Raw genomic sequence first — 11,183 nt, forward strand, 5'->3', positions numbered from 1 at the left:
GTCCGTTTTACGAGGGTATGTTTGGCAGCATGAGAGAAGGAGGCTTTGTTACAAAATAGGAAGCCGATTCGAGATTTAACTTTGGATGGAGATGTGAGTCTGGAAGGAGAGTTTACAGTCTAACCAGACACCTAGGTATTTACAGTTGTCCACATATTCTAAGTTATAACTGTCCAGAATAGTGATGCTGGTCGGGCGGGTAGCTATCGGTTGAGGAGCATGCATTTAGTTTTACTTGCATTTAAGAGCAGTTGGAGGTCACGGAAGGAGTGTTAAATGGCATTAAAGCTAATTTGGAGGTTTGTTAACACATTGTCCAAAGAAGGGCCAGATGTATACAGAATGGTGTCGTCTGAGTAGAGGTAGATCAAAGAATCACCAGCAGCAAGAGCAACATCATTGATATATACAGAGAAAAGAGTCTGCCCGAGAATTGAAACCTAGAGACTGCCAGAGGTCCGGACAGCAGGCCCTCCGATTTGATACACTGAACTCTATTTGATAAGTAGTTAATGAACCAGGCGAGGCAGTCATTTGAGAAACCAAGGCTGTTGAGTCTGCCGATTTAGAATGCAGTGATTGACAGAGTCGAAAAAACTTGGTCAGGTTGATGAAGATGGCTGCACAGTACTGGTTTTTATCGATGGTGGTTATGACATCGTTTAGGACCTTGAGCGTGGCTGAGGTGCACCCGTGACCAGCTCGGAAACTGGATTACATAGTGGAGAAGATACGATGGGATTTGAGATGGTTGGTGATCTTTGTTCACTTGGCATTCAAAGACTTTAGCAAGGCAGGGCAGAATGGATATAGGTCTGTAACAGTTTGGGTTTATAGTGTCTCCCCCTTTGAAGAGGGGGATGACCGTGGCTGCTTTCCAATCTTTAGGAATCTCAGACAATATGAAAGAGAGGTTGAATAGGCTAGTAATAGGGGTTGCGAAAATGGTGGATGAAAATTTTAGGAAGAGAGGGTCCAGAATGTCTAGCCAAGCTGATTTGTAGGGGTCCTGATTTTGCAGTTCTTTCAGAACATCAGCTGTCTGGATTTGGGTGAAGAAAAATGCGAGGGGGCTTGGGCCAGTTGCTGCGGGGTGTGCAATGCTGTTGGCTGGGGTAGGGGTAGCCAGGTGGAAAGCGTGGCCAGCCGTAGAGAAATGCTTATTGAAATTCTCGATTTCGTGTATTTATCGGTGGTGACAGTGTTTCCTAGCCTCAGTGCAATGGGTAGCTGAGAGGAGTTGCTCTTATTCCATGGACTTTACAATGTCCCAGAATGTTTTGGAACTAGTGCTGCAGGATGCAAATTTCTGTTTGAAAAAGCTAGCCTTTTCTTTCCTAACTGACTGTGTATTGGTTCCTGACTTCCCTGAAAAGTTGCATACTGCGGGGACTATTCGAAAGTAGTGCAGTGCGCCACAGGATGTTTTTGTGCTGGTCAAGGGCAGTCAAATCTGGAGTGAACCAAGGGCTATATCTATTCCTAGTTCAACATTTTTTGAAAGGGGCATGCTTATTTAAGATGGTGAGGAAGGCACTTCTGAAGAACAACCAGGCATCCTCTACTGACGGGATGAGGTCAATATCCTTCCAGGATACCCGGGCCAGGTCGATTAGAAAGGCCTGCTCGCAGAAGTGTTTCATGGAACGTTTGACAGTGATGAGGGGTGGTCTTTTGACCGCGGACCCATAACGGATGCAGGCAATGAGGCAGTGATCGTTGAGATCTTAGTTGAAAACAATAGAGGTGTATTTAGAGGGCAAGTTTTTTTATTTTTTTTATTTTATTTTACCTTTATTTAACCAGGCAAGTCAGTTAAGAACAAATTCTTATTTTCAATGACGGCCTGGGAACAGTGGGTTAACTGCCTGTTCAGGGGCAGAACGACAGATTTGTACCTTGTCAGCTCGGGGGTTTGAACTCACAACCTTCCGGTTACTAGTCCAACGCTCTAACCACTAGGCTACCCTGCCAAGTTGGTCAGGATGATATCTTTGAGGGTGCCCATGTTTACGGATTTAGGTTTGTTACTGGTAGGTTCCTTGATAATTTGTGTGAGATTGAGGGCATCTAGCTTAAATTGAAGGATTTGCAGATTAACACTGGAGTGATAAATGATCAGATGGTCATGTACAGGTAGAGGCCCGTCTGGAAGTCCAGGACCCAGTTGCACAGACCCAGGGCCCCAATCTTAATGATGAGCTTGGAGGGTACTATGGTGTTGAAGGCTGAGCTGTAGTCAATGAACAGCATTCTTACAAAGGTGTTCCTCTTGTCCAGATGGGATAGTGCAGTGTGATAGCGATTGCATCGTCTGTGGACCTACAGTGCCTTGCGAAAGTATTCGGCCCCCTTGAACTTTGCAACCTTTTGCCACATTTCAGGCCTCAAACATAAAGATATAAAACTGTATTTTTTTGTGAAGAATCAACAACAAGTGGGACACAATCATGAAGTGGAACGACATTTATTGGATATTTCAAACTTTTTTAACAAATCAAAAACTGAAAAATTGGGCGTGCAAAATTATTCAGCCCCTTTGCTTTCAGTGCAGCAAACTCTCTCCAGAAGTTCAGTGAGGATCTCTGAATGATCCAATGTTGACCTAAATGACTAATGATGATAAATACAATCCACCTGTGTGTAATCAAGTCTCCGTGTAAATGCACCTGCACTGTGATAGTCTCAGAGGTCCGTTAAAAGCGCAGAGAGCATCATGAAGAACAAGGAACACACCAGGCAGGTCCGAGATACTGTTGTGAAGAAGTTTAAAGCCGGATTTGGATACAAAAATATTTTCTAAGCTTTAAACATCCCAAGGAGCACTGTGCAAACGATAATATTGAAATGGAAGGCGTATCAGACCACTGCAAATCTACCAAGACCTGGCCGTCCCTCTAAACTTTCAGCTCATACAAGGAGAAGACGATCAGAGATGCAGCCAAGAGGCCCATGATCACTCTGGATGAACTGCAGAGATCTACAGCTGATGTGGGAGACTCTGTCCATAGGACAACAATCAGTCGTATATTGCACAAATCTGGCCTTCATGGAAGAGTGGCAAGAAGAAAGCCATTTCTTAAAGATATCCATAAAAAGTGTTGTTTAAAGTTTGCCACAAGCCACCTGGGAGACACACCAAACATGTGGAAGAAGGTGCTCTGGTCAGATGAAACCAAAATTGAACTTTTTGGCAACAATGCAAAACGTTATGTTTGGCGTAAAAGCAACACAGCTGAACACACCATCCCCACTGTCAAACATGGTGGTGGCAGCATCATGGTTTGGGCCTGCTTTTCTTCAGCAGGGACAGGGAAGATGGTTGAAATTGATGGAAAGATGGATGGAGCCAAATACAGGACCATTCTGGAAGAAAACCTGATGGAGTCTGCAAAAGACCTGAGACTGGGACGGAGATTTGTCTACCAACAAGACAATGATCCAAAACATAAAGCAAAATCTTACAATGGAATGGTTCAAAAATAAACATATCCAGGTGTTAGAATGGCCAAGTCAAAGTCCTGAATCAGACCTGAATCCAATCGAGAATTTGTGGAAAGAACTGAAAACTGCTGTTCACAAATGCTCTCCATCCAACCTCACTGAGCACTGAGTTTTGCAAGGAGGAATGGGAAAAAATTTCAGTCTCTCGATGTGCAAAACTGATAGAGACATACCCCAAGCGACTTACAGCTGTAATCGCAGCAAAAGGTGGCGCTACAAAGTATTAACTTAAGGGGGCTGAATAATTTTGCACGCCCAATTTTTCAGTTTTTGATTTGTTAAAAAAGTTTTAAATATCCAATAAATGTCGTTCCACTTCATGATTGTGTCCCACTTGTTGTTGATTCTTCACAAAAAAAGACAGTTTTATATCTTTATGTTTGAAGCCTGAAATGTGGCAAAAGGTCGCAAAGTTCAAGGGGGCCGAATACTTTCGCAAGGCACTGTATATGGGCGGTAAGCAAATTGAAGTGGGTCTAGGGTGGCAGGTAAGGTGGAGGTGATATGATCCTTGACTAGCCTCTCAAAGCACTTCATGGTGACAGAAGTGAGTGCTATGGGGCAATATTCATTTAGTTCAGTTACCTTTGCTTTATTGGGTACGGGAACAATGGTGGACATCTTGAAACAAGTGGGGACAGTAGACTGGGATAGGGATAGATTGAATATGTCCGTAAACACTCCAGCCAGCTAGTCTGCCCATGCTCTGAGGACGAGGCTAGGGATGCCGCCTGGGCCAGCAGCCTTGCGAGGGTTAACACGTTTAAATGTTTTACTCAAGTCGGCCACGGAGAAGGAGATGGAGGGCCTGCAGTCCTTGGTAGTGGGCCGCATTCACCTGCCATATCAGTTCTGTTATACTCACATACATTATTTTAACAGTTTTGGAAACTTTAGAGTGTTTTCTATCAAATACTACCATGCATATGCATATCCTAGCTTCTGGGCCTGAGTAACAGGCAGTTTACTTTGGGCATGCTTTTCATCCGGATGTCAAAATACTGCCCCCTGCCCTAGAAAGGTTAAACATAAGTGCAAAGTGTGCTTGATAAATAGTGAATATCGGCACAAAAGCAATAATGGCATTACAATTAATATAAGTGTCGATATGACAGCAGTCATAAATAGTACATTATTGTCAGCTCATGCTTACATGGCGTGCATTTTTACTCAATGACATCAGTTTGATTTAATTTAGAGCTTATTCCTTGTCCTAACAGTTGACACAAATCTTCCACTTTCATTTGCTTGACACACTTCCCACAAACACATAACTTGCAGGTTACACAAGTGTCTTGGGATCTGTCTTTGTGCATCTGGCCACCTGGCACCGACTCCTCCCCGGGAGCTGTGAGCAATTGTATCTCACGCAAAGGCTCCCATGGAATCTGTGCTGCTGCCTTGGCCCTCATAGGTCTCAAACGTAGCCCATATGCCAGACTCATGATGAAGTCTCTCCAAAACATCCACACCAACCTATGGAACACAGTAGAGTAGAAAACATTAGGATAATTTTTCCCATAGGAAAAACATGTGTTCTGTCACTTCAAGCATTGTATAAGTTTATGTATGGCAATAGGTGTTATGTAATATTGACATACCTTTGATTGTGGCAGCGATAACGCGGCATGTGCATCCATTCATCTTGGTCTTCTTGTAAATTCATTAAATCACTCACTGTGTACTCCAAGTAGGCCAGAATACACTGATAAAACTTAGTGGGTTTGGTGGACTGATATAGGGACTGATATAGGGTACATTCACATTTGGTGATGACATAAATATCCATAATCTGCTTCCCCTTGCTCATCAACTCACCCATTCCCCCCTTTCTCCCCATCATACATTAAGTAAAGTATCAAATATGTTGTTATATGTGTGAAATTAGTTTCGGTATAGTTTAGGTTAAGTTTAGAAGCAATTATCGGGGTGATTATCAACTGGGCACTGAACATTCCAATGTTGGGAGAATGAGTACAGCAGGCCCTACTGTCGGGAAGAGGGGCAACGGGGAAAACCATTCAAATACAACATTCCCTACTAAAGCTGGCTATAACTCCAGTTCTGTTTGTGATATTAAGATCACATCAACAGCATGATATATACGTACTTATGTAGGAAAAGCCAAGGATGGAGGAGGGCATGACTTAAAAAATAGCATAGTAATAAAATAAATTAATGAGCAGTCAAAATTACATAACTGACCATTTTTCCAAAATGGTAAATTATCTTAATTTATCCCCCATCTTTGCAGCAGCCAAAGATGATCTATTATATTGCTCAGCTCAGATGTGACTCACAAACTTTGCAGGTGTTTCTGATTAATAAACAATTCAATGCTAGTGGGTAGTACCATTCAAATTAAAACAAGCATTGAAACCAAACTTAAGCAAAGAAAATGTTACACATCATTTCATAGGAAAATACACGTCATTGGCACAAATATGCACGAAGCAGACAGTTCGGTTCTGTCACTTCAAGCACAAATGTATCATACTTTGACTAAAACAATGATTCATTGACTTTCATCATGGGTAAGCTCTGGACAATGTCGTTCAGCTCGAAAAAGTGGATTTCTACTGGTGTGAGCGTTTAATCTTGTCCAGCAACAGTGTAAAAAGTTAGGATGTGCAAATCACTCCCAAACCCTTCCTGCATGTATCCTCCAGGCCAGTCTGCTGTGTTCTCTGGAGAAGGAGCAGAGGGGTCACCTGATCGCTGAGTCACAGTCCAGCGACGCCCTCCTGAGCGACACAGGGACGCAGACCTACGCCTTCCTGTCAGCTCCGTTCGGTTGTGACACTTCATTGGCCAGTCTGACGGAGGACCGCCCCCTCCAGCTCCACCTCCAGCTGCAGGCGAAGGGTGTGACAGCCCGACACAACAAGTCTAGCTCCGCCTTCACCTTTCTCTGTGGACACACCTTCCAACGCAGAGAGTTCCCCAAACACTTCAGGTACTCCTAACACTTCAGGTAGCCCAAACACTTCACGTACCTGACCCGCTGTCGTGTAGTATATGATATGGCTTGATATCCTTTAGTATGTTTTCTAAACAAATAAAATTAATGTTCCTCATCATTATTATTCAGGAACGTGCACACCGACATACAGATGTGTGCTAGTGGTTGGTTTGAGCAGAGGTGTCCCCTAGCCTACCTGGGCTGCACTTACAGCCAGAGGAGGTTCCAGCCCTCCACACACACTGCCACCGTCACCTACAAGTAAGAAAGCTCCCTCATAGAAACCTACAGACAGCCCTTACCATTACCTTGACCCTGACAATAACTTTATCTAACCTGTACCTCCAGCAAAGAACTTAGTAGCTTCAGCCTGAGACCCACGGTCCCTGCCTCTCTAAATGAGGAACCCCAATACTCCAAGTCCCAGGCTGCTCCAGAACCAGTCTCAAACCTCAGGAGGCGAAGGTCGAGGGGTGGAGGTGGAGGGGACCAGGACTCTCTGAGCACTCTGCCCTACGAGGTGCTGTACCACATGGCCAGCTTCCTGGACAGCCTTTCCCTGTCCCAACTGGCCCTGGTTTCCCACCTCATGAGGGAGGTGTGTTCCTCTCTGCTGCACGACAGGGGGATGGTCTCCCTCCTCTGGGAGAAGAAGACCTATAAGACTGGCATGGCCAAGTGGAAGGCCAAGAAGGTGGTGAGTTAGCCGAGATAGAAGTTCCTAAATTAGTTTTGCTTTTACTTTGTTGATTTCCTCTCCTCTCTTCTCCTTCCTCCTCTCTGCTCTCCTCTTTTTTGCTTTTTCCTCTTTGTTCTCCTCTTCTCTCTATTCCTTCCTCCTCTCATCTTCTCCTCCCCTCCCCTGTACTCTCCCTCCACTCCTCTTCTCCGCCCAGGTGTGGCAGTTCAGTACTCTGTTCTCTCCAGTAGAAGCATGGTGTTTTGACAACAATGTACCCTCCATGTCAGACCACCTGAAGGTGTGCCCTTACTACGAGATGGAGCCCAGGACCGAGCGTGTGCTCCTGCCTCACATTGTCAACAACAAAATTAACACAGACACACAAAGCAACAGCAAAAGTCTGGTCACCCTGTTCCAGAAGAATATTTGAATAGTGTTTCATAAGATTTAATAGTGGTTCATAAGCTTTCAATAGTAGTTCATAAGGTTTGAATAGTGGTTCATTTGTGCTGCACTTACAATCCTCTACCCTGAGTGCCAGTCTGTTTGTGCCATCATCCTTGTCACTCATTGTCATGCCAAACATGTATGGCTTGACAATAACATCAATAGAGTTGGCAAGAGCTTAAACATATCTGGGACCAAGTTAGCAATCTACTTAAAGAGCCACTGAACATGCTGATTGGCATGTGTGTTTTTCTGTTGCTCATTAGAAAAATTAGATTTCAGTCTTGGAAGTGCGTTTCCTGACCGATTCTGCACTTGGTTAAGGATGTTTGTCCCCCATGACACACTGCGGAAGCCTATTTCACTTCCTCAAAATCCCCAGAATAAATCTAAGATAACTAAAGAAATCTGTAATAAATGTTTTACATTTCTGCTAAGGATGATTTAGTTGCGCAATTCTACATCTAACTAAGATGTTTGGGGCAGTATTTCTCAAGTTAAAAACAAAGTGTAAACAAAGTCTGAGCAGCTGGGCAGATCTGTCTCATAGTCTATGCTATTGAATAGAGAGCAATCACCGCAGCTGTTCACCCCATGTTAGTGGGCAAATTGACATCTTCAAATCAAAACCCAAACTTTATTAATTTACCCGTGGTGAAGCACAGATGTTCCAAACCGTCAGTCTGGGAGTGCAACTGGTCAACTGGAGTCAGGTGCAGGAGAGCAGAGATGAGTGAACAGGCACACTTTAATTGGCAGAAGCACATCAGTTGGACGCAACAGCGTCACAACACTCCAGCCAAAGGCAAAAGCGAATAGAGCACAAATAATGAACAACAATACAATAACACAGGTTCAAAACAATACCCGGAAAAACCCAGCCTGCCACGTCACACAATAAACGTAACAAACAATTACACACACAGACATGGGGGGGAACAGAGGATAATATACACATAGAGTGATGAGGGGATGTAAACCAGGTGTGCAGAAAACAAGACAAAACAAATGGAAAATGAAAGGCAGAGTGGCGATGGCTAGAAGACCGGTGACGTCGACCGCCGAGCGCCGCCTGAACAAGGAAAGGAGCCGACTTCGGCGGGAGTCGTGACACAAACTCAGTTTTAGAGTACAGCACACATTTTGTTGTAACCCCGGACAAAAACACTTTTCTGCCCTGCTAGAGCTGCCCCGGTCAACTGTAATTGCTGTTATTGTATTTTATTAATTTAATATTTTTTTAACTAGGCAAGTGGAAAGTGGAAACGTCTAGGAGCAACAATGGCTCAGCCGCAAAGTGATAGACCACACAAGCTCACAGAAATGGACCACCAAGTGCTGTTCTCTGGATGAATGAATCATCTGGCACCATCTCCAACTGACAAATCTGGGTTTGGTGGATGCCAGAAGAATACTACCTGCCTGAATGCATTGTGCCAACTGTAAAGTTTGGTGGAGGGGTAATAATGGTCTGGGGCTTTTTTTCATGGTTCGGGCTAGGCCCCTTAGTTCCAGTGAAGGGAAATCTTAATGCTACAACATACAATGAAATTCTAGATGATTCTGTGCTTCCAACTTCACTAGCCTGCACAGAACCCTAACCTCAACCCCATCAAACACCGTTGGAATGAATTGGAAAGCCAACTGCGAGCCAGGCATAATCGCCCAACATCAGTGCCCGACCTCACAAATGCTCTTGTGGCTGAACGGAAGCAAATCTCTGCAGCAATGTTCCAACATCTAGTGGAATGCCTTCCAAGAAGAGTGGAGGCTGTTATAGTAGCAAAGGAGGGACCAACTCCATATTAATGCCTTTGATTTTGGATTGACATATTTGACGAGCAGGCGTCCACATACTTTTGGTTATGTAATGTACGTACGTATACACAAATTTCCAGCCTTTCACAATAAAATAATTAGACTGCCCACAATTCATCATCATTACACTATTGTTCTAAATTCAATCATCCTCTTTACCCTCATCATTCAGATAAATCAAATTCAATCACCTTCGTCACCCTGCTCATTATTCAGTTCATAGAAGTCACATGCACCATTATCAGTTTCTATCTGGTTTCTATCGCCCATTCATCCGTTGATGACAGAATAGCATATTTAAATTGTATATTTATTATGTTACTAGTTTTTGCTTAGTAGCCAGAGCAATGCAGCCTCGTGAGTGTTCATGCGTTTATGCAAGGACAGCATGGATATAGAGCTGCACCTCTTGAATTTTGAGTTATTTGACAAAGGTTAGTGTCATAAAAACCGCAGAATATGCTCTTTTTTTTACTATATAGAAATAAAAATGTTTTAAATGGATGTAACTCTGAAGGAGGATTTGATAAAGTGATGCTCCTCTCTCTGCATCTGTAAATTAGAATAGAAGAAAACTTTAGTGTCCATCCAGAATGGACATTTTGCTTTGGCATCACATTACTTTCAAAGGATTGCATATGCATATGTTCTCACATCATACACATTTAAACCAGTCAGTCCATCATATTGCATATACTAAAAATATAGAAGACATTCATACATTTACTCACAACTGACCACTGTCCCAACTGCACTGGATAGATAAGTACACATACCGATACAATTTACATTGCATTTAGTAGTCCAACAGCAAAAGGAACGAATGAATGCTTGAACACATTCTTCTTGGCCATAGGTATTCTGAAGTGCAGCCAGAGGGAAGCCTCTCGAACTGAGGGTGTAGAGAGCCGGAAAGGTCGCCAATGACAGACGGTGCCTTCTTTTTGGTTGCCTTCTGGAACAGACCGCTCAACTGAGCCTGTGGTCGACCAATTACTGTGCTGGCTGTGTTTTCTCTGCTTGTTAGTTTGCTTTTGCTCCTCACGCTCAGATTACCGTACCAGACTGTCAATTTTTATTAAAACATTTTATTTCACCTTTATTTAACCAGGTAGGCAAGTTGAGAACAAGTTCTCATTTACAACTGCGACCTGGCCAAGATAAAGCAAAGCAGTTCGACACATACAAAAACACAGAGTTACACATGGAGTAAACAAACATACAGTCAATAATACAGTAGAAAAACAAGTCTATATACAATGTGTGCAAATGAGGTGAGATAGGGGAGGTAAGGCAACAAATAGGCCATGGTGGCGAAGTAAATACAATATAGCAATTAAACACTGGAATGGTAGATGTGTAGAAGATTAATGTGCAAAGTAGAAATACTAGGGTGCAAAGGAGCAAGATAGGCTATGGGCTATGTACAGGTGCAGTGATCTGTGAGCTGCTCTGACAGTTTGTGCTTAAAGTTAGTGAGGGAGATATGAGTCTCCAGTTTCAGTGATTTTTGTAGTTTGTTCCAGTCATTGGCAGCAGAGAACTGGAAGGAGAGGTGGCCAAAGGAGGAGTTGGCTTTGGGAGTGATCAGTGAGATATACCTGCTGGAGCACGTACTACTATGGTGACCAGTGAGCTGAGATAAGACGGGGCTTTACCTAGCAGGGTCTAGTAGATGACCTGAAGCCAGTGTGTTTGGCGACGAGTATGAAGCGAAGGCCTGCCAATGAGAGAGGACAGGTCGAAGTGGTGGGTAGTACATGGGGCTTT

The 11,183-nt window shown here is 43.6% G+C and overlaps 1 protein-coding gene across 2 annotated transcripts in view; it reads left to right on the forward strand.

The window, feature by feature from the left end:
- Positions 1 to 10,599, forward strand: part of LOC110491302 (F-box only protein 40) — a 47,006-nt gene extending 36,407 nt beyond the window's left edge. The window contains exons 4-7 of one of the 2 annotated variants that reach the window (XM_021564667.2): positions 6,174 to 6,460; positions 6,596 to 6,727; positions 6,815 to 7,163; positions 10,270 to 10,599. In XM_021564667.2, the coding sequence (XP_021420342.1) occupies positions 6,174 to 6,460; positions 6,596 to 6,727; positions 6,815 to 7,163; positions 10,270 to 10,278 (777 nt within the window). In that variant the 3' untranslated portion in view covers positions 10,279 to 10,599. Of the gene's footprint in view, positions 1 to 6,173; positions 6,461 to 6,595; positions 6,728 to 6,814; positions 7,164 to 7,362; positions 9,078 to 10,269 lie in introns of those variants that run through there. The other variant, XM_021564659.2, reaches the window with a different exon arrangement.
- Positions 10,600 to 11,183: the final 584 nt, after the last annotated feature.

The sequence above is a fragment of the Oncorhynchus mykiss genome, chromosome 2 (genome assembly GCF_013265735.2).
Source record: "Oncorhynchus mykiss isolate Arlee chromosome 2, USDA_OmykA_1.1, whole genome shotgun sequence".
In the NCBI taxonomy this organism is placed as follows: Eukaryota; Metazoa; Chordata; class Actinopteri; order Salmoniformes; family Salmonidae; genus Oncorhynchus; species Oncorhynchus mykiss.